At 37.7% G+C, this 23,669-nt stretch overlaps 1 protein-coding gene across 1 annotated transcript in view; it reads left to right on the forward strand.

The window, feature by feature from the left end:
* The window catches only part of STXBP4 (syntaxin binding protein 4), a 67,718-nt gene that overhangs the window by 22,005 nt on the left and 22,044 nt on the right, over nucleotides 1-23,669 (forward strand). The window contains exons 17-20 of the mRNA XM_010152246.1: nucleotides 5,001-5,177; nucleotides 7,488-7,604; nucleotides 8,113-8,162; nucleotides 9,277-9,410. Coding sequence (XP_010150548.1) covers nucleotides 5,001-5,177; nucleotides 7,488-7,604; nucleotides 8,113-8,162; nucleotides 9,277-9,410 — 478 coding nt within the window. The remainder of the gene's footprint in view (nucleotides 1-5,000; nucleotides 5,178-7,487; nucleotides 7,605-8,112; nucleotides 8,163-9,276; nucleotides 9,411-23,669) is intronic.

Below are 23,669 nucleotides of genomic sequence, written 5' to 3' on the forward strand. Positions count from 1 at the left end.
AAAGAGTTAATGAGTGCGTTATTGAGCCCTTATGGCCTGATGAAAAGTAAACAAACAAACCTACTTAAGTATGTGCTTACTGAATTTATTACAATTTAAACATGTTTTTAAAACTAGCTACTTTCCTGTAAAAACAAGGTTTTGAATGAGGATACAGCCTACCAGTCATACATAGAAGTATCTCTTCTGGTATTTCTATTTTCTACTAATTGTGAATTGCAGTGATTACAGCTAAATTAGGACAGGCACACAGACGTTCTGTCTTATGGACACGTTTTGTCAGTACCATTAATTAAGTGGTGCTTGGATTTGTAGCCAGCAGGATAAACAAACTCTTTAAGATTAGAAATATTGCTAAATTTGACATGAGGTAATAATTATTTTGTAATCTTAATTAATATATTTTTACTTTATGATACAGCATTATTTTTAGGTCTTCCTTAAAATCATATGGAAGCTGAAATTGGCATAAAACACAGAAAGGGACTTTTGAGTACCTGAAGTCTTTGTCAGCACCATGAATGTGAGATCTGTAATGGTGTCTTTTATCTTTCCTGGATGAGTGCATTCTGTGCTGCCTGAAAGTCCTGGGTCATAACAACATGGATGATCTCTTGTCTACTAGAGCTTTTTTATACAGTTATGGTCAGCTGGACCACATCAGCTAAACACAGTAAATGTGAAAGGTCATAAAGACAGGACACTGCAGTAGCCTGTACTGCTGGACTTGTATTTCCTAGGGCTAAGGTTTGCTATTCTATGTTTATGTTTTCTAAGGAGAAAAGAGGTGCTTTGAAGACTAGGACTTGAATGGCTGCTATTTTGGAAGCAGTATATAATATATTTGTCCCTGTCTGAAAGAAGTATTGGGTTTATTTATTTCATAAGCTTTTTAATTTTAATATATAGTAAAGATATCCAAAGTTCTTTTAAAGGATGTTTTCAGCATACAATTTTTGTCAAATTAATGAATAAATATAACTTAATTGTAACTACATTATTTCCTGTAGTTTAAAAGAATACTTTTGTTCCAGTGTGTTTGGTACCTGGAATGCTACTCAGATTAAACCTTCTCCTGAAATGTGAATTTATCCAAAGATGAAATAGAACCCAACTTTCAAGAAAGCCTTGAAATTGATTCCATAAGGATGCAGTTTCTCACCTCCAGCCTGCAGTTTCTTATTTGTTAGAGTGGCTTCATACCAGATTAGGACAAATGGTCCCATCAGGCATTTATATAGATGAAATATTAGCAGCTGCGGATTCCATTTCTGTTGCGTCTTCCTTCATACAAGCAGTTAAATGGGACAAAAGAGAACGTTGCTGAAGCATGCTGTAATCCATCTGTTCTTCACTGGTGGGGGCCTTTTACCTACATAAGTAAGAGAACCCACCATGTCGCCTCACTGCCAGCTTCAGTAACTGTAGAACTGGGAAATCTGATGGTATTGTTTCCCTTTGTGCCTGCCTGCTCTAGCAAACAGCTCTGGTTGTCAGAAAATTTTGCTAATTCAGTTGTAGTGTGGATAATCGCTTCATTGTAGTGTAAGAATCCATTGTTCCTTAATTATTCCTTTAGGTCTTTCACTGTTGAAATCTGGTCATACTTAGTCTGCTATTACAGAGAAATTAATATTCAACAATTGGGTTTCAGAAAAAACAGTGGAGGAGTAAAGGCAGTTCTGGATTATGAGAGATTAAACCTTTATCTCAAGGAGGTCTTATTTCAAATTGAAGACCTCCCTTTTCATTATAGCATTTTTCCCATGACTTTTCTGATGTAGGCTTATTTAAGTAATTCCTATCTGTGCATTTTTAAGATGCCACCCTTTGTCACGGCCTCCGTGTTCATTTATATGAGTCAAACCTAACATCAGAACATCTTTACTTTTTTGTCTCTACGAGCCTTTTTCCCACCTCCAGCCTGTTACTGAAGGACACCTTTGCTGTGAAGGCTACCGAATCATCCTCTGTATGAAGTAGGGCCCAGCTTTTCTTGCTGTTAAGTCACACTGTGTTACAGTGGCAAGAAAATGACCTCTACAGAGGCACTAATTTTGGCCTCTACTTTAGATTTGTAGCTTCTTAGAAGCCTTTGTGTTCTCTGGATTGTTTCTAGGAAAAAGAACTGCTGTGAGTAGCTTGCAGAAGAGGTGGATTGTTCTGGTGGTCTTTCCATGAGTGCTGTCAGTAATGGCCCCTTGCACTGCTTTTAGTGCTGTGCAAACAGACAGCCGTAAACCAAACTGAACAGAAAGACATGCAGCAATAAGCTTTTGAATAGTCTGTGTTTCCAGGTGGAGATGATCATCAGGTAGAAATGGCTCATCTAATGCTTTGTGCTTCCAAAATTTAAAAAAAAAAAAAAATCATTATACTTGTCAAAGTAAAGGTTATTTAAATGTATCTGTTACCACTTGTGTTCATATAACAGCAACATCTAAACTATGTAACCCCAAGGTCATCTGTGTGCACTAATGGTGTTGATGTTTGCTGTGTGTGTGCTTCTAACATTTTATTTTCTCAGACCAAAATATCCCTGGCAGTCCTCCAAATTGGCACTTTATTGCAAAGCCATTGTAAATATGAGGAAGATGATGTCCTATATGTCATTGAAATTAGTTTACTTATGGCCTGAAATAAATATATATTGTTTATTAAGACTAACAGTGCACAGGTTAAGAGTCATCTGAAATGGAGATTGATAGATCATTCTACAGGAAAAACATGACAAAGCAGAGGAAAACTGACTTTTCGAGGATATTGATGTCTGCTGAAAATACAATACAGCAGAGAGGAAACAGTCTTGGGGGTTCCTGGAGTGTGTGGAAGAGAACTTCCCGACACAGCTAGTGAGGGAGCCAGCTAGGGAAGGCTCCCCGCTGGACCTGCTGTTTGCCAGCAGAGAAGGGCTGGTGGGTGATGTGACGGCTGGGGGCCGTCTTGGGTATAGCAAGCACGAATGACAGAGTTTTTGATTCTTGGAGGAGTAAGGAGGGGAGTCAGCAGAACTGCTGCCTTGGAGTTCTGGAGGACAGACTTTGGCCTGTGTAGGAGCCTTGTTGACGGAGTTCCTTGGGAGGCAGGTCTGAAGGCTGGGCATCCTTTGGGAAGGACATTAAATGCTCAGGAGCAGGCCGTCCCTATGTGCCGGAAGACGAGCTGGTGGGGAAGATGACCGGCCTGCCTGAACAGAGGGCTTTGGAATGCAGGAAGAAAAGGAGAGTTTGTGACCTTTGGAAGAAGGAGCAGGTGGCTCAGGAGGACTACAAGGACGTTGTGCAGGGAGAAAAGTAGAAGGGCCAAAGCCCAACTAGAACTTAGTCTGGCTACTGCCTTAAAAGACAATAAAACATGTTTCTATAAATACATTAGTAACAAAAGGAGCACTAAGGAAAATCTCCGTCCTTTATTGGATATGTGGGGAAACATAATGACAAAGCATGAGGAAAAGTGATGTACGTAATGATAGTAATGGTACTACCTGAAAGGAGGTTGTAGTGAGGTGACTGGCGCTCTCTTCTCCCAAGTAACAAACGATAGAACAAGAGGAAACAGCCTCAAGTTAGCTAGGGGAGGTTTAGATTGAATATTAGGAAAAATTTCTTCGCTGAAAGGCTTGTCAAGCATTGGGGGAGGCTGCCCAGGGAGATGGCTGAGTCACCATCCCTGGAGATATTTAAAAGATGTAGATGAGGCACTTAGGGACACGGTTTAGTGGTGAGTTTGGCAATGCTGGGTTAGCTGTTGGACTTGATGATCTTAAAGGTCTTTTCCAACCTAAATGAATTTATGATGGCACAGAACAAATGCTTCTAAGTTAGGAAATGATATAATTAAATTTGCCAGTTAACTGTCCTCTCTAGACATTTATATTGACACCTGTTATATATCTATCTACCACAAATATAGGAAGATTTGGTGTGCTGGTTTTAGAACCGTGACATCTGGTCATTTAGGTTTTTCAGAAACATTGATTTCCAGCCTATTTTCTAGAAGGTTATTTCCTGCTTATTAGAAATTCATAGTGTGTTTCTCTTCTACCCCTACCTGTTTCCCCTCCAGTTCCATTCCCAACCAGGATATGTTATAATAAAATATAATAGGTTAGGAATAGGATATCCACTTAAGGATCCTTAGTTGAGGAATTTGTACAGCTTTTGTAACTCTGTGAATTTGTGTATTTAAAGCTTACAACTTCAATGATTCAGAAAATTCATATAAAGTGATTTTTTCCACAGATTAATAAAAAGCTAAAGGGAAAGACTGATTTACTGATTTTGGTGCCAGTGAGCCTGTATTTCTGCATTTTTGATGAGCAGTTTGTTTGTTTTTTTCATAGTGTAAACTCATCTGTTGCCAGACCTTTAGTTTGACTTCCTAAATTTACAAATCAAAGTTAATTTGAATTAATATTCAGTAGTAAAATAAACTGAGCAATGTCCTTCTTAAAATTAGATGTTATAATATTTAGGGATTATTTTAGCTGAACTAAAAGCTAACAGTTTATAATTTCCTGTTTTCCACACATTGTTTATACATAAAATTTGTGTAACACTGTTCTGTGATAGTAGAGGATAACAACATAAGAGCAGGAACTAGGCAGAAAAATAAAAACCAGCACTTATTTTGAGACCAGTGTGTGAACTCTGGATTGAGTGTGAATTCAGGCGATAATAATAAAAGGAAATATCATCTTATTAAAGTACGTTTTTAGTGTGGAAGTGATGGGACAGATTAAAAGCATCATGCATTTCTAGAAAACCTTTCATTCCCTTAGATTTACAGTAATCATAGAGTTTAATTTATTAGGAAAATTATCTCTTCTGTAAATACCTGTTTTTTGTTTGCACATCATAGACTTAAAAATTAGCAATTTATTCATCTAACCATAAATACTAAAAGGTAGCCCTAATTCCAACTTCTGTACTTTTGAGCCGAATCTGTACTTCTTTGTTAGCTGGAGTTGTAACTTTTCAATCAAATTCTATCATCTATAGGAAGCCAAGGCAGCTGTAGAAGAGACAAGAGCTCTGCGAAGTAGGATTCATCTTGCAGAAGCTGCACAAAGGCAAGCTCGTGGAATGGAGATGGACTACGAAGAAGTAATTCGCCTATTAGAAGCTGAAATTGTAGAGCTGAAGGCTCAGCTCACTGATCATTCTGGCCAAAATAAAGTAAGCAAAGCAGTCGCCTGTCGTAGTTACCATGGTTTCCTTGCTGTTGTCATGTATCTTGTTTTCATTTTCTTTTCATCTGCTTTTCTAAAGTAGGTCACTGTTTGTCTTGTATTATTCAATAACTGGAAGGATGCGTAGTGAGAGGGGTAATGCGAAGTGTGAGTCTTCCTTTATCCAGATATTTTTGGGCTGGCAAAATAGAAGCTAGAAGCACATGTGGGTCATAGGTCAAAATGGCACATCTCAAGCATTAAAGCACAGAATAGTTTCTGGATTGCAGACATATTTTATTTAAAGACTAGGTGTATATTTGTATGCTTCTGTGTTTATGTAAAAATGGCCTTCATGTTTATGTTTCTGTTAGGCAAATAATAACAATAGAAAGTCCAGTGCTGTTCTTAAGTAAATTTAGACTTAAGATAATAATTTCAATGCTACTAACAGTATCCTGCCAAAAAAGGGTTTTTTTCAATTGACCTCATATTTTACAACTCATGTCCAGTGAGGCATTTCAAAACATGCTAAGGAATAAAATATTTGAGTCACTTTTACATTTTTCCCCATCATTGCGCATCCACTTCCTACATACAGTTTGAACTGTAAGCAGGTTGGCATTTGTATGAGTACCTTGTGTTTTTCTCATGAAAAATGGATGTTCATATGAATTGATGAAGAAAACCTATTGCAATGTTGCCTTATTTCATCATGAGAATTCACTATGACAAGGTATTAACGTGTAAAAAGGAGCTCTATGGTATACAAGCTTGCAACGAAGCAACATAGCAAGTACACGTCTCTCCCAGGGAGTAGTTCCTCTCATCTAACTGTGAGTGTGTGTAATGAGATGAATCACACCCTAGAAGTTCTTCTTTCTGAACATCTGAGTGAGATACCCCGTCTTTTATGTCAGGTATTTCTGAAGCACAGTTTGTCTTCTAGGACTTGAATAACTATCAAAATTTTGGGAAATTTAGAGCGTGTGGGTTACTTTCTTAGAGATTTGTTGCCAAGATGCTAGCTTGAATTCCTGAAATTCTGAGTGAGCACTGAAATACCTGAGTTGAGATTTGATTCTCTGCATTTTTATTCAAAAGAAGCAGTATCAAGTCTATAGTATACTCTTTCTAGTACAAGAGAGTGAGGTCCCTCTGGGGGTTTACCAGCACCTTCTCCAGTACTGGACAGTGAGATTACTAAAGAAAGGGTTTTTAATCAACAGAGCCTTTCACATTTAGGGTGATCATGATTCTGCTGCTCTGTGCAGTGTATAAAAACAAATGTGTGTACTCATTTGCTTCCAGTAAAGATAATAAGTGGGGTTTGGGTGTTTTTTAATAGTAGTTTTGTATTAGATAGTGGGCTTTCAGGAAAAAAAAAAATCACCTACAGTGATGTAGAAATGTATTGATGATAGTGCTGTTTTCTTAATTTTGGAGAGTGTTTTGATCTAGATTTTCTGTTCAGCAGACAGCTAAACAAACATGCCCACATACGTGTGAAAACTTTACCCGTGGTCCGGTCACGACTGGTGCCAGGGACTCCAGCTGAAACCTTGAGCCTCCAGAACTTGATCGAAGGGGGCTCACATTCTCTGTAGGTGCAGTACCGAGGGATCATAGAATCATAGAATCACTAGGTTGGACAAGACCTTAGAGATCATCCAGTCCAACCGTATCTGTCCACCACTAAACCATATCTTTCAGCACCTCATCCACCCGTCTCTTAAACACATCCAGGGATGGTGACTCCACCACCTCCCTGGGCAGCCTGTTCCAGTGTGTGATAACCCTTTCGGTGAAGAACTTCTTCCTTACGTCCAATCTAAACACTGATGCATAACACTGATCGATAGGTTATATAAGTGCATGTTGAGAAATCCTAGGGGGGTAATTTTCTCTGAGATCTGCCATAATGATGCTGTTGGCCAAAGGATTTACATATGCAAACCAGTGGACAGTTTGTTGACCTACTGTCTCTATGCCACCCTGCTGACAGATATGGTCACCATCAGGTTGGAATTTTTGATCCATTCATGAATGAGTTCAAACTGTCTTAAGTTTCAGCCCTATCACTGTTGTTAGCTACCAATTTTAGTTTACCTTTATATCCTTTGCCAAAATCTGTTGCAGTGTGGGAGCTGATCTACTAGCAGACCGGGCATACCTGTCTCAGGAGCAGCTATGTTTTTCAGAAACATAGAAAAGAGTGTGTTAAACATTTCAGACACCCATTATAATTCACACTGTGTACCTATGTGACCCATGGGAGAAAGTGATTGGAATGAAAGCCTTAAAATATCTTTTCCAGGATAACAACCAAGACTTGAGAAAGAGAGTTACAGTGCTTGACTGCCAGCTGCGGAAATCCGAGTCAGCTAGGAAGACCTTTGAGGTGGCTACTGAAAAATTGCTACAATTTGTAGAGGTAACTTTGCCTTTCAATTCTAGCATTATTTTATTTGCAAGTTTTGTGTTGATGTTTCGGGGGAATAAACAGAGTAAACTGACTCTAAGCTGGAGATCTTTTCATTGCTAGAAATAAAGATGGTGTATAAGTGTAGATCCATGTAGGAATTTGCTTAATTTTTATGTTTTGCTCATAGACTAAACAAATTAAACTGACCAGATAATTTTTTTCACCTAGTTTTTCACAAAATCATATCAATTTCTGTGAGATTCCCCAGAGGAAAAAGGCAGAAAAGTAGTATTTGATAATATTTTGAAATATTATGATTCAAAAAAGTAATGTTATATTTATTTGATTTAAAGGGGTTATAATATTTTGGTTTTTACTTTTACTTCTCACTGAGAGAGACAAGACTCTAATTACAAATCAAATCTCCTCCCACCCAAATAGAACATCAAATTATGAGATATGAATTTTTTGACTGTGTCGATTTATAAACTGTTAACTTCTTGACTGTGGCCAACAGGTTGTGCATGAAATACTTTCAGATAACTCTACTTCCTCGACAGTTTTAAGGTAATGAAATGGCATAGTTAATACTGAAAAACTCTATTGTTGTTTCAGAGTCTCCAAAAAGTGTCTTGTAGCTTTTTTTTTTCCTGTATTTTTTGCTGTATGTTTGAGTGTCATTTTATTGGAGGAGAGGGAATGGCATGAACTATGAATTAGGCTTTCAGCATACTGCTTCATTAAAAACCTCAGTATTAAATTAAAACAGTTAGTAATTACATAGCTATGGCTGTCTGGATGTTTCCATGAAGTAATTTTAATGTGCTAAGGATTAGTTAAAATTGCAAGGAACCTTGACAGTGGGTTATACTTTTTTTTTTTTTTTACTTTTTATTTTGTAGATTTTGCATCATCATTAATCCAGTAGCTTATAAATTGACAGCATGCATATCCATTTAGGTTTTATTACTTTTCTTGTTTAAAAAGGTACCTAGGAAAATTCAACAAGATGTAGAGCAGCCTTTGGTCCTTCGGGATATCAGAGTGATAGTGCCTATATATCCCAGATAGTGTTCCATTAGTATTTATGTAACAGTAAAGTTGTTTGGCTTCTGTCCTGCCATGTTTTTCAGTAAAGCTCTCAAGAAAATCAAATGTGTTTAAGTCAAGTTAGCCGGAACTTTATTTCAAAAAAATCTGCATGATCAGATCAATTATCATATTGTAGATATCTGTGTTCTCATATGCTAATCCTAATCAATTAAGTACCGTTCCCATTGACGCTGCAGAGGAGTGATGTTGCATGTTTTAGAAAGTTCATAGACTTTATTTCAGTAAATGGGTTGAAGTATAAACCACAAAGCTCAGATGACAAACTGACAGCACAGAAGAATTGGGTTCTCTAAAGCAGTGTCCCTTCTTAAATGCTAATAGGAAAATTGCTTTTAAGTAAGTTACTTTCCTGACACCCGCTGAGTTCTTGACACTAGCTTTTGAGATGTGAATGTTGTTTGAGTTGAACTTTCCCAATACCTTTATTGTACAGACAGTGCTTCTGAGGCAAACTCATTAGTGTGGTACTGTGAACCTTTTTGTCATACAATGAGATCAAAACCAATCTAGAAACAAAGGTTTACCTCATTGAAAGTAACAATTTTCTTTTATAATCTTGTTCTCTTAGTGACAGAAGAACAACGTTGTCTACTAAAGCACTTCTTGCACGGTTGGGAAGGATTGGACCTACCATCACAACAGCTCTTGCAGCAGAAGCCAGAGACCTTGCCAAGTCTATCCGTGCCATTTTGGAAGTAGATTGTGAGTGAGTGTGTGCATCTTTCTGTGCGTGTCTGCATGTATACACACCCATAAACACTTCCTTTCTTCCAGCAAATGTGGCTTTAGCATCTTGCTTGCTAATCAAGAGTAACATGTTTCATTAGTCACCATGTGGGAGGTCTTTTCCACATGTGGAAAGAGAATCCTGAGTAGAGGTTCGGTGTGGATTGGGCTAGGACTGTGGTATAGGTAAGGCTTCCAGAGTCCAGTGTCCTTCAGAATGGTGCAAGACCCACAAATGCAGGAAAAGGGCTGCTGCTGCAAAGGGCTGTCCCTGTTGTTTTGCTGACCATTCTGGAAGGGCGGACTGGGCAAGTGATGCCGTCCCTACAAGCTGAAAATAGTTGCCTGTTACAGAACGCAGTAAAGCCAGTGGATGATACTGGAGATTTCAGTCATTTGCTGCCTCAGAGCAGATTATTTAGAGATCTCGCAGTGGATTCAGTTCTTCTTTTTACTTTTGTTCTTCTGTTCCCCTTGCCTTTTGCACAGTCTCTTTACTTTGGGGTTCATCAGCTGGGTTTATCTAACAAAGGCCTCATGAAAGGAAAAATGGAAGTGTAATATTAAAATCTATTTAGGTTCTGTTAATAGCATTCTGCACTCTCACAAAAACAAATGTCGAGGACTTTCTGTAGTTCAAGATCATCTTGATCTACACATCAGGAGGAAGAAGTCAGAAGTAAGCATCACATGGGATTCTAGACACATGGGTTTCCTTGGTTTTCCTTGTTGTTGTTCCCACCAAACTCTTTGGTGGGAATATTTCCATCGACCCTGATGGGCTTTAAATAAAAGCAGTGAATGCAGTCCAAGTCTACACGATTTTGGAATATAAGCTTTAATAACTCAGTATCTTAAACCACACAGATACAGATCCTTCTTCCAGGATGCATCAAAATGAGAAGATTTCTCCAGACTTTTAGAAAATCAGAGCATCATTGCTAAGTGCTTTCAAATGTCAGTTTTGAAGTCAGGGAGCGCACCTGAGGAGACAAATCCTCCAGAGCTTTTAAATCTGGTATCAGTTCATTGGCAAAGAAGATAGACATTTTTCTTTAAAATTGGATGTGAACTGGCAGAATAAGTCTTTCATAGCACTGGAGGATGGTGCAGGTTCGGTGTCAGTTCACTATGAACCTTCATCAAACTCTAATTAGAAGATATAAAGTTATTTCCGAGTACATTTTTTCCTGGAAAACTTAAAGCAGAAAATTAATGCCAAAATGAGGAATATGGAGATTTTTAGAATCATGTAAAACTAGTAGAATTTCCTGAGTGTAATGCTCTATTTTTCATATCAGATTATTTACAAAATGTTATTCTGCTGAATTTACATGAACATGTATCGAAGTGTCTTAATGAAGGTTTTATTGCTGTAGGGAGTGAACGTAACCTGCAGTCTCATTTGCAGATACGTGTATATCCTCAGGTCATTAGCAAAAATCCATTCCAACTGGTAAAAATTACACAAGTTCATGAGCAGTTACTGTAATAAACTGCATGGACTTGGAAATCTAAGAAACTACTCTTGCTTATGTGATTCCTGGTTCAGATCATCAAAATGATGGTATGTTTTGGTCATGTTTACCTATAGCGGAGCAGACATGTCAGTGCTAATCCAGCTTAGATGGATCAATTTGCCAAAATAAAACAGAAATGGCCTGACTCATTACAGGAGTTTTTGGAAAGCTGTTGAATTATGATTGACAAATTGTATCAAAGGTTTGAATATCTTTTTTACGTTGCTTGGAAATTAATTTAGCAAGGGACTGAATAAAATATTTGTTGAGGAAATGTTTCAAGATACGAAAAGTATCTCATTTGACATTATTTATGCAACATTTATTACATCTCTTTATGAAGAAGAAAGCAAAATAAGAATATTAAAAAGATTGTTCAGCAGTGACCAGAATATTAGAAGTGAAAAGAATAACAATGGCCAGGAGAGGAGGTAATTGGTTTTCTACCAGTGACAGTGGTGGAGTTCTGTCACGTTGAGTTGTTTCCATCACACTACACAGGAAATCATGCAAGTAAAACTTTCAGTTCTAAATGCAACTGAATTCTAGCATCTGGTTTTGTCAAAGATAATAGGTAGGATACATGTTAGAAGGCACTGGAGCCACAGCAGGGATCCATTTTATGAACCTGAGAGTTAAAAATAGCTCTGCAGAGAAGGATTTAAAGATTGAACGTCATCCTTCTGAGTTCATTCTGATTTGGAGAGTATTACAGATAGATTTGGGCTCTGACGAGCTTGTGTATGAGATTAAAGCTTTAAACTTTGCTTGCTTTCTCTCCCAAAAAGAAAAAAAGAGAGTAGTTAAGGCAGAGTAACTATTTAACAGCATTCTGTCTGCAGTCAGCCATGCCAGATTCTCACAACATGTTTTCTCTCCAGTACTTCAGTTTTCTTGCAGATGGGCTGCCATAAAAAGGGGACTCTCGTGTATGTAGCAATTCATAAATATCATACATCAAAGGAAAAAGTATAATAGACATTGCATTGCAGACCGAAGGTCTCCCTGTTTTCCAGAAAGATGTCCACAACATAATAATTTGTTAATGAATTCTTAGAGGATTGGAGTTAATGTTTCTGAGATTGCAGAGTGGATAAATATCTGTAGCTGGGTAACCATCATGATATATTTAACCTTCTAGTCATTTGCTTCATTTTGTACAACATGAAGTAAAGGAGCCCTAACCAAAATACCTTTTTAGATTCATTTACAGTACAAAATGTGAAACAAAGTAAAGGTGCAAAGAGAAGGTGGTTCTTCCAAAAGAAAACTGCTTCCATTGTTAAAGATCATCCTTGACAACCAGGTCAAAATGACATATTTATGAATTAGCCACACAAACTGTCCTTTCTCCCTAACAGCACGACATTTTGCCTGAGGGAAGAGGTTTAAAGAAGTTCAGTGTATTCCTGAGAATCACCAAGTACATATTGACTTGTGATAATGCTGCAGATCAGTTTTCAGCTTTCTGGGTTGAATGACAGCTATGTGAAATCAGTTTGGCGATTCTTCAAGTGAGGACTCTCTGGGGAAAAAAAAAAAAAACACCACCACCCAACTCGTTTTCCAGTGCTTACTACTACAGCATCCAGAAATGCAAATAAGAAAGTAATAAACAGTAATCAAACTCATCCCTTGAAAGATTCATCCTTTATCTTCTTGAAAGACTGTAAGCTATTTTTAGAAACTAAGTCTTGAGAGGCCTTTCTGCTTTGTGGAATACAGGCATCTCCTGAAGACATAAAATTACTTTCATCGTACAAAGGATAATGCCTCAGCAAAAGAACTGTAGCATTTAAGAGTAGTTGCTTGCTGCACTTAGGCCATATGGTGCAAATCGTGCTAAAAAGAATTGAGAAAGCATTTTCTTCTTTGCTATTACAAAAATAGAAAAGGAATACACTGGGTGCTGGTAATGGCCAAAATCTGATTAACCCTGGAACATACTTATCTCTTCCTAAAGTAGCAGGCAGTCGGCATTTTGAAATGTGCACTAGCATAATGCAGCTTTCAAGTATTTTGACTGCTAATTTCCTCACTCTGCCTCTGAAATTTCTATCAAAAAATACATTCTTGCTCTTGTTGATATATTCCTGGTCTTTCGTATCCATTAAGGCCTACAAAGCCAGCTTCTCCACTCTGTGGGAACTCAAGCAGTGAACTGTTGTCAGCCTGGGATCTGACACATGGCAATCATGCCATTAGAAGTTCACTAAAACGATCTCCAAATTAATATAGCTTCCAAAAATCCTACTTACCTTACTGATACTGATCTTGGTAGTCACAGTAGTCACTATACTTCTGATTATGAAGATCCTACAGGCAGAAGCTTAGTTGCCCAGGTTTTGTATCCGTTTTCCTTGTATGCTGACTATGAAGAGGCAATGGAAACTGCTGCTGGTCAGCATCCGTAAGTGCTTGTTCTCTTGTAGCTAAGTTGCTTTTGATTTTTGGACCACAGACAAAGTCTTACATCTCGGGCATTAAAAGCTGAAATATGGAATCTATCCATTTCTTCAGTTTAGATTTTTTTAACTATATTATCATAGAATCATAGAATCATAGAATGGTTTGGGTTGGAAGGGACCTTAAAGATCATCTAGTTCCAACCCCCCTGCCATGGGCAGGGACACCTTCCACTAGACCAGGTTGCTCAGAGCCATATCCAGCCTGGCCAATTGACCAATATTATGGTCAATTGCCAAAACCATTCCATATTCAGCGAAGTGTTTGTTGTCCCTTCCCCTTCTTTTGATAGTGGGGCAGAATAAAGTTAAAAGGTAGAGTAGTAAGTCTTCACAAATAACAATTTTGCTATTTTGAGAAGAGCTGCTATTGTTAAGTATTCATATTTCATTTATTTCATTGTTGCAACCATGGTGTGCTTGTTTATTACAATGGAATTAATGCTATATACATTATTACTATTTTGTTCTTGAAATCAGAGATATAACTGTGCTGAAATTTTGTACATGTGGTTGGCTGTAGTTCATCAGGAGAGTTCTGGAAAAGTTGACATGTAAGAGTGGGCTGTTCCCCAGCTTTTTTGGTTTATGTCCATACATCAAAATCCGGATGTAATCGTAATGTGGGTAGGCATACCCTGGCTGACTCAGCTTCTGTTAATGAGGCTGGTGATATTAAAGGTGCATTTGCAGAGGCTGAATATTAAAATAGGATTCTTCTGTTGACCCCAAGCATATTGTCAGATGGCTAGCATTTGCCGAAAGTCATGCTGCTATGTCCTCTTACATTCTTAGTGTCAGAAAGGGAAAATAATTTCCCGCAGGATCATCTTTGTGGAGACAATTTGGCACTGGGAGGATCACATACTTTTTATATTCTTTCAGCTAATAAACAAGAGCTGTACCTTTTCTCCCTTCCTGGAAAAGCTGCATTGGAAGGAGCAGCATAATGATAACTAAAGAGATAACTCTGTGTATTGTTCTGGCAAGGCCATAAATATTTCAATGAATTACTAAATCAGAATAGAAGAGACCTATTAAATTATACAATGTATATCCTGAATACATCTGTACAGGTCCCCTTTTTAATAGTTTTTGACTAGCAAAAGAAATAAATCTTAAAATCAGTGCTGTATGCTTTAAAGAGATCATGTTTGTCAGTTAAATGTTTTCTGAGACAGTGCTTCCATTAGAAAATATTTACTTGGTGAAATTAAATTCTATTAGTCCTTTGAAATTTTCAACAACAACAAAAAGAGGTGTGTTTTCCCAAAAGAGAATTTATCAATTGTTTTATCCAGTGGAAAATTTCAGTTTTGCTAGTCCCTGAAGGTATAAGATTTTTTCCTCAAAACAAAAGTACTTAATGGGAGGGTAATTTCATTTTTGTAGAAAGTAGTAATATTAAGTTATTACATGAACTTTTTACTGTTGAATTTTTTCTGAGTTGACATTTAAAAAAAAAAATAACTGCAGAATCACATGGGTAATTTTGGAATATAACAAGGTCATCAGTGGCTCCTTCTACTTGCAGAATCATGCTGGATTTTGTTCTCATGGGGACTGCTGTCTTTTGGCACAGAACATTGGCATAATCCTTATGTGGCAACATGGCATTATACCAAATGTTGCCAACTTCTCAAGAACAATGCTCCAAAATCCATTTTTACTTATGCAAGAGCAGGAGTTAGGTGTGCCTGTAGAATGTCTTCCTGGCCTCCACTGATTTCTGAAGGCGACATGAGACACAAAACCTCTTCCAAATGTAGCTGAAGCATCTCCCAGTTTGTCTTGAATCCAGAATTTAGTTACTTTCTTGTTTGCTCAGTCTCATCTTGTAAAGACGACAATAGAGCAAGACAAGATAGAGCAAGACAGGAGCTTCATGCTGCCGCTGAACGCATCACTTGATTTAGTCTCTGTGGGGCAGTGGTTTTCTGGTTTCCAGCTCTGCTCAATGGAAAACTTGGTAGGAACTAGGATCAGTTGTCTTCCAGTTCAACATGTGCTCAGATTGTAGGTCCCTGCGATCAACTACACACTGTGAGTGAGTAACACTGTGCACAAAGAGTGGCTACTACACAAATGTTAATATTATTTTTGATTAAATTGCAGAGTACCCACGTTTCTTTATTGATGTGAAAACTTCGCTAGTACAACACAGGAATATAGTTTGGGAATTGAAATAAAACTTAGTCATTTTCCTTTTACACCTTTAATGATGTCATCTGAGAATAACCCTTGACAATTTTAATTGTTGCAATACATAACATCAGATGCACATGTGGATCCCTTTCGCCCTGTAGTGTAGACATTGTTGAATTTTTGCCTCATTCTGAAAATGGGAATGTTTCATTAAAAAATCAGTAGCTTATTAGCTCTTTAGATACACTGCAAATCACATCACAAGAAGGTGAGCAACTTCGGTACTTTCAGAAAAATTAAAATTCAAAGTTGCATAGCAAGGAGGACGGTTTCTATAATCCTCAGAAGAAAAATCCAAGCATATTTAATACAGTCTTACAAGGACACAGTCAAGAATTTAAAAGCTTATTCTGCGTAACTGTTTACTTGCAGCAAGACTTTGAATTTTCTGCAAATCATTTACATTTCCAATTTTGCCTGCATGGTAAATAAGAATGAAGTGCTGTAATTTTTACAGTGTTCATAGAACTGTAATTCCAAAAAGAAAATATGTCTCAAGAATTTGAAAATGCTTCATTGCAACAGAAGGGAATTGTTGCACTTCATAAATATGTACAATATTTAAAATATTTCCAATATAAATGAAATTAAAATGAGTGTGCATGGAAATTAAGTTAAAAATGCACAATGAGGCAAGTCCGTTCTTTAGTCTCTAGATCTAATGAGATCTGCTTTATTTACATCATTTGTACACCTTGATTAAAATTATAATCCCCATTTTAAGAAAGAATCTGAGCCATGAAGAAGGATTTAACAGATGTCTCCTGAATTTAACAGTTTTTTCTGACCAGGTGTCATATAGATAGGAAATCCTGAAAGCAGCTTCTTTTTTTTTTTCTTCCTGGCTAGTAACCTACTACTACTAGAATCTATTACATTATAGATAATATTCTTCTGCATTCGTAGACAACCATCAAGTTTGTTAGTGACTTATGAAAATACATAGTTTCTGGTTTATCGTTACTGTATGTGATATTTCTGCAGTGCGTTTTCTTTGAACAAAAACGTCAGTTGGTGCCTGGACTGTGGAACAGTGTCAAGTAGCACCTTTACACTGTCTTACCCTCTTAACGTCTTCAGTAGAAAAGGAGAATGACTAATGAGGAAGCATAGACTTAGGAACAGAGAAAGCCATAGGCTCTGGTAGTTTTCTGAAAGTGTTTTACTGTGTTTGGATTCTTGCCTTTTTTTTTTTTATTGCAATTGCTGTATTTTGCTACTATATATTGGATGCTATATTTCAGTGCTGTGCACTTGATGCAAATGAAATTTCTAATGCATGGTTATCCACATCTTTCAAAGCAATTTAGAATTATAGCTGTGGTTTCCAAGCTGTAGTTTGTCAACAGCCACTGAACCACAAAACTCTTGTAACTGATTTACAGCTTGTCTGCAGAACCTTAGCACTTTCACATTTTTTTTCAATTATAAGAGTCATTATGGTAATCTATGAGAACTTTTGGGTGGGTAGTGATCCTTGACTCAAAAAAATGTGAGACCAGTGAGCTATATCATCATCACTGCTGAAATAGCAATATATGAGTGCATATCTGTACTTAAAAAGCAGTGCTTACAATGTTCCATGAATAAGTAAGGCCAGTGAAGCCAAATCAAGGTTGAATAGTTTATTAGAAAGGTAGGAGGCAGCATAAAAACTTTCACAGTTTCATCTTTGGCTGTGTTTTTGTTGTTGTTTTAGTTTAGTAGTATTATTGGGTGTGAGTTCAGTTATTTGACAAGCCTAAAAAACCATACTATAATGCCTGTTTCCTTGGCTAGGATTGGTTTGGCTTTACAATAAATACTTGGAAGGAGACAAGCAAAGACTTGTTTGGTAAATATAATTAAAATCTATTACTCCTGTGAACACAAGACATAAAAATGCTTTGCAAAGGGAAGCAGAAAAAATGTTTGTGTGTAATGTAAATTACACAAAAGTTTACAAAACTAGTGCTCAGGTAGTACTTGCCACCAAGGAATCAGAAAAGATTTGCTTAGAAAGGACCTCTGACAATTAGATAGTGCATCCGCCTGCCTCCAGCAACACAAATTACATGTACATTAATCCAAACAGCTATTTTCCATATTCTACAACTTCTGTAGGCTAACTACTCCCATCCTTAATTATCTTTGTTCTTAGAAAGCTTTTCCTTTGGCCTAAATTCTCTTCCTTGCAGTTTAAGCCCGTTACTACTTGTCTTCATCCTTATAGTATTGGAAACCCACTACTACTTTCTTCTTTGTGGCAGCTTTGAACATACTTGAAGACCACATCATGCCTCCAGTCAGTTGTCTCTTCCCCAAAATAAACTATGTGATATCAGTTTGCTATTTTTTTCCTTACATAGCATGTCTTCTAGACATTTCATCACCCTTGTATTTCTCTGAATTCTTTCCAGTTCATCAGAATTGTAATGAGTTCTGTAGTTGAGACCTTCGTGTGGGAAACAAAAAGGGAATAGTAAGTTTGTTTGCTTTAATACACAGCACACCAGCTCTTATGTCCCCAAATGGCATTCCCTTTCCCTGATAGCTTCATGTTCCTCATTTGTATGAAGTCTGAGCTTTCCTGTGCTTCCAGAGTCTTTTCTGCTGAGCCAAAGGCTAGCTAGACATACCCCACTTGCTTTGGTGCAGCTGATTATTCTCACCTAGAGTACTACTTTGCTTTTGTCTTCATTGAATTACACCCTATTTATTTTGAACATTTGATCCAGTTAGTCAAGCTCTTACAAAATTCTAACCTTGTTTTTCAGTGTCATTTCAAAAAAAATGTCCATTTACAAATGGGTTTTAAATCCTGAATTTATCCCTGAACTCTCCTTACTTGGACTAAAACCACATTTTCTTGAATGTGAGTGAGGAATGACATTGTTTTCACACAACTGGTCTTACTTGTGGATACTGTTACAGGACCTAGAAATTAGATGCCACTTGTTTAATTTGATATCTGAGAATCAGAACATTACAGTAATTATGTAGAAGCAGAGAAGCTAGGTAAGAGGTGACACTAATAAGGATGTAAAAATTTTATAGCCTGATCACATAAAAATATATATTTGAAGTGTCAGTTATGAATGACTTGCTAGCTAATTTATTGGTAACGGAACATGTATGTTATTCCTAACGTTTCACAGCAATGAAAAAGGCAATCCAAGTTGTAAAGCTGCCTTATAGTTTAACCACAGCCGGCAACTGAGCTCCACACAGCCGTTCGCTCACTCCCCTCACAATGGGCTGGGGGAGAGCACTGGAAGAGTAAAAGTGAGAAAAGTTGTGGAGTGAGATAAAGACAGTTTAATAGGTAAAATAAAAGCTGTGCACACAAGCAGAGCACAACCAGGAATTTGTTCCCCACTCTCCATGGGCAGGCAGGGGTTCAGCCCTCCCCCGGAAAGCAGGGCTCCATCATGCTTAACGGTTATTTGGGAAGACAAAAAACATCACCCTCCTCCTCTTCCTCCTTCTTCCCCAGCTTTATATGCTGAGCATGTTGCCACATGGTCTGGAATATCCCTTTGGTCATTTGGGGTCAGCTGTCCCGGCTGTGTCCCCTCCCAATGCCTTGTCCGCCCCCACCCACTCACTGGTGGGGTGAGAGGCAGAAAAGGCCTTGATGCTGTGTAAGCACTGCTCAGCAGTAACGAAAACATCCCTGTGTTACCAACACTGTTTTCAGCACAAATCCAGACCAGCCCCATACCGGCTGCCATGAAGAAAATTAACTCTATCCCAGCCAAACCAGCACAAGCCTGTATTTAAGACAGTTTGTTAATGTGACCTAGATTTCAGAAATCTGTTGTTGCTGCTAGAAAAGCAATTTATTCCCTCTCCATTCACTTACTTTTAATGACAAAAGATGAGTCAGCTTTTGAATAGACACTGTCTGTACTGATTTTCAAATCAAAATATTTTAATAATGAAAAACAAGTGATATTATTATACCTTAAAATGCAGATGAGCTAACAAGATTACTGCAGCCTCATTAGGTTAATTTCTAGCATCTCTGAAGGAAGACTTCATTAAAGAGCAGACCTTTAAAATTCTATGGGCTCGTTCAGTTCATACTGTGAGCCCACTGTGAAAAAAATGAATTGACTTTGTGCCTCTTCTCATACAAGTTGTACTTGCTCTTGGTAACTATGGAGACTGAAGTCAAAACTCCAGAATCAACAATTTTACTGGATGGTAAATACTTCCTAAATCATCCCTCTTTAATTTCTGTTGGCATAATGCTTACAAGTTTGGTATATTAATCCTTAATTATAGTAGGATGTTTTGACATGAGGGGGAAAAAGGCAATCTAAATTTTGTAGCATGGAGATGCAAATTGCTTACAGGGAGAAGAAATCACAGGTGAGACAGGAATTGAACCTTGAGGTCTCAATCCCAGATCAGTGTCTCAAACTCAAGGCTGCCCTGCCTCCTCTTTTGATTTGCAAGCACAGTTCAGACACAGTGGGCTGGTTATGGGGAGAGGTGGGTGACCCCGTGTCTCTCTGTGGGTATGTGCTCCTGCACACCAGTCAGGGAGCAACTGTCTCATTATTTCAGGTACCAAAAATTAACATAACCATTACATTGTGGAGCTGAGCCGAAGGCGTTGTGCGTACTTTTGTGCAGTTAATGCTGAGTTAATTTTCTGTGGCTTCACAACCGTGAGCATCCTGAGAGAGCTGGGTTAGAGCTGGGTTAAAGCTGGCGGAGGGGGGGAATGATCAAACCTTTGGGATGTCAGTGTATGCTAAAGCTATCAGTGCTCATCTTGTCTAAGAGGGTTGGCATGCTTTTCTGACAGTTCTTCAGTTGTCACATTTTTTCACTTTTTTTCAGTAGGTAGGAGTGAGAAGCTGAGGGCTAGCAGAGTTGCTTAGACATATATGGTGCACAAGTGTGAGATTTTAAATGGAGAGAAGTACAGAGAAAGTTGATTGCCAAGAATTATATAGGAAGCTTTTTAAAAGTATATTTTAAGGAGAATTTGCAAGAAGGAAAATAATTGCTTGGTGCTTATGAAGGAGATCTAAATGAGGTACAAAATGTGCGTAAGGCTCATACTAGATCTATTACCTCTTGCCATAAAGCATATACATCATTAACTGGGAGTTAAGGATGGACATTTTGCCTTGCATTACTGATTGCTACAGGTAGGATGTTTGAATCCTTTACAGATAAGGTAAAATAATGTATGCTAATGTAGGCATATGGGTTTGGGTTTTTTGTCCCCTTCAGATTTATAAGTAAAAAGGAGAGGTCTATCCGAGTTACTAAGAACTTCTGACATTATTTTTTAAATATTCTGGCTTTAAAGTCATGTCTTCCTGTAAATAAAACCCTGCCATGTGTAGCTATGGTGGTTTTTGTAACAGGCTAAAAGGATATCTTATGTTAATATATTTTTACAATTCTTGTTTTGAAAGGAAGAAGTATTTCTTTGGTCTGTACTTACTGTGAAATGAGCTCAGCAGAGGGTAGTTTTGTGTCTCTCAATTGTAGGTGGTTCATGCCAGCCCCCTGTGCTGTTCAATTTCATCATCAGTGCAAAAAAGTAAGATCTTACTTAGCAAGAAAGGCATATCATGTAATAGTATTGCTTTTTAAATCTCAGACAATTTCTGATCAATTCTAATTTTAGACAGTCATTTTAATTTGTTACCAATGAATGCTTTCTAATTAAACTTATATTTAACAATCACATGCGTCAGTGAGCAATGTGAGATGACAGTGATGGAAGTGGGTGGATAGCACAATAGATGGTGACAAAAGAAGTTGATCCAGTAAGGAAAGGAGGAGATGGATGAATTCCGGAACGGAGGGAATCAGGGGAGCAAGGGAGTAGGGAAACTGAGGAAAAAATAAATGGTTTAGAGCTGGGCTGTACAGTGAAGTATTCCAGGCTATTCCTAATTACCTAGTCCTGGTGGTGAATGCCCTGTGTGCAGAGTTTGGTATTTCTGGCATAAGAGTGTCTTATTCCAGATAATTTTTAATCAGGTGGCAGTGGATTGTACCAATTCAGAAGAAGAATGTTCTCAAGAGAGTGCTTAACTTCTATGAATTGAACTGGTTTTTAGCCTACATGGCATTTATGTAGAATTCCCCAGTTATGGACCTTTTCTCTAATTTTACAATAAAAAAATGTGTTTCTTGTCTTCTTTTCAGCAGTTTGAGATTCACAGGTATAAACAAAATGAATTTCAAATTCACTTATGCAAATATTCCTCAAAAATTACTTTGTAAATTGTAGCATATTCAGTCAGCAGTGGAAATAATAATGTGTTCTTTACCACTCACAAATAGACAGCACCTTGTTAGCAGTCAATACTAGAAAGCTGTAGAAAAAAGCATGCAATTAATGCATAGAAAGGGCTTTTTGGATAAAACTGAAAAAAATGTAGTGGGGAACATGCTTACCGTTTTTAAGACCTTAACAGGGAGCACTACTAGCTGCATGATCCTAGGGTGCTGTACTTCGCTTGCTGTGTCACTAATTGAGACTGTTATTGGAGCCTTTAACGTTAAAATAAAATAAAACATCTTTGAGTTGGCAAACTAAAGCACATGGGAGCCACTAGAGGATAAGGAGCACTGGTATGAATTTTTTTTTTCTTTGCAGCCTTTGCTACCTTGAAAGAGGTAGATTTCTGCATTCTTCCGTTTCCTGATTTCCTCTATTGCCTCCACCTTATCCACAGGTTCTTCAGTGACAACAAAAGGAGTCTGGGGAGATTATCACAGCATCCTTATGTATTTTCACTGGACAGCCAGTAGCATTTCAGTAAGAGGCAGTGTAGGTGAAAAATATGAAAATAATTGCCAGGTAATTGGTATGTTAAATGCATTTTTAAAAGATGAGCCAGTAGATTATGCCAAATTCAATGTTTGGTCAGAACGAGCTAGTCTTAAACTGCTCTGAGCTTTCACTATCCCTTACCTTTGAGGGCTTACCCTTTCCAGACCTAATGACTAGTCACACGTGTCACATTCATGACCGAAATAGCTGTAATGCTGAAGGACATACTGCTTAATGGTATATTGGCCTCCTCAAAATCAATTGTTGAACTTCTGACTGTCAAATGTGTGGTATGGGAAAAGGCATTTTAAGCCAAATGTGATGCATATTGATTGTATTATAAGCATATTGAAATAATAACCTTGGCTTTTTTGATAATTTGCTAAAGGATAATAACAATAAATAATTGCTAAATATTTTTTTTCTGAAAAGAAAAAATAGTAATCATTAATAGTACTTTGAATTCCTTTCATATCAGCATTGCAAGGAATGCAGTATTTATTCAGCTTTTTGTCTGCTTAAAGACGTTCCCAGTTTCACAGCAGTAGCTGGTGTAGATGCTCGGATTCCAGCCTGTGACTGTAGGTAACGGCATGAATCGTCTGGTTTACTTCGGGGCTAAAAGGAAGATTTATCCAAAAGTCGGGGTTTGTTTTGTCGGTTGCTGCTGGCTTATCTACCTTCCTTGTTCTCACAGGAGTCTCTGAACAGCTTCTATGTGGTGAAGCAGACAGCTCGGTGCTTAATTTGCTGTACTCTTTCCGTTCCCTTTAAAAGTCAGACTGTTTTATAGCGATGTTACTGTAAAGTCAGTACCGCAAGCTCCGATGGCTTCTGCCATTTCTGTGTAATTGGTTGTACACATTTGACTGCCATCAGCTGAGGAGAAAAAAGTATTTTATTGCCCTTGTTAAGTGTGTTCTGCTTATGTTGTTCTTTCACTACTAACTTTCCGCATGGATAAAAATGAGCATCAGCTAGACTCTTTGCTTCTCATTTTTATCACAGGCCAAATTGCTTCAATCCCACAGTACCAAAACTTTATTTGAAAGGAGAATATTAGTCTTTGTTTGAATAACATGTTGTTTGGGTTTTTTGTTGTATTTCCAATATTCAGTTTCTGAAAAGGTACATTTTTAAAGAAATGTTTCAGGAAGATAATTCTTTGTCCTTCCTGAAGACACAGAGCAGCAACCTCATTGCTGGGATGACCATAGCTCTCACTCATTTCCGAAGAACTTAAGTGCACACA

This window comes from Eurypyga helias, unplaced genomic scaffold (genome assembly GCF_000690775.1).
Source record: "Eurypyga helias isolate BGI_N326 unplaced genomic scaffold, ASM69077v1 scaffold12505, whole genome shotgun sequence".
Lineage (NCBI taxonomy): Eukaryota > Metazoa > Chordata > Aves > Eurypygiformes > Eurypygidae > Eurypyga > Eurypyga helias.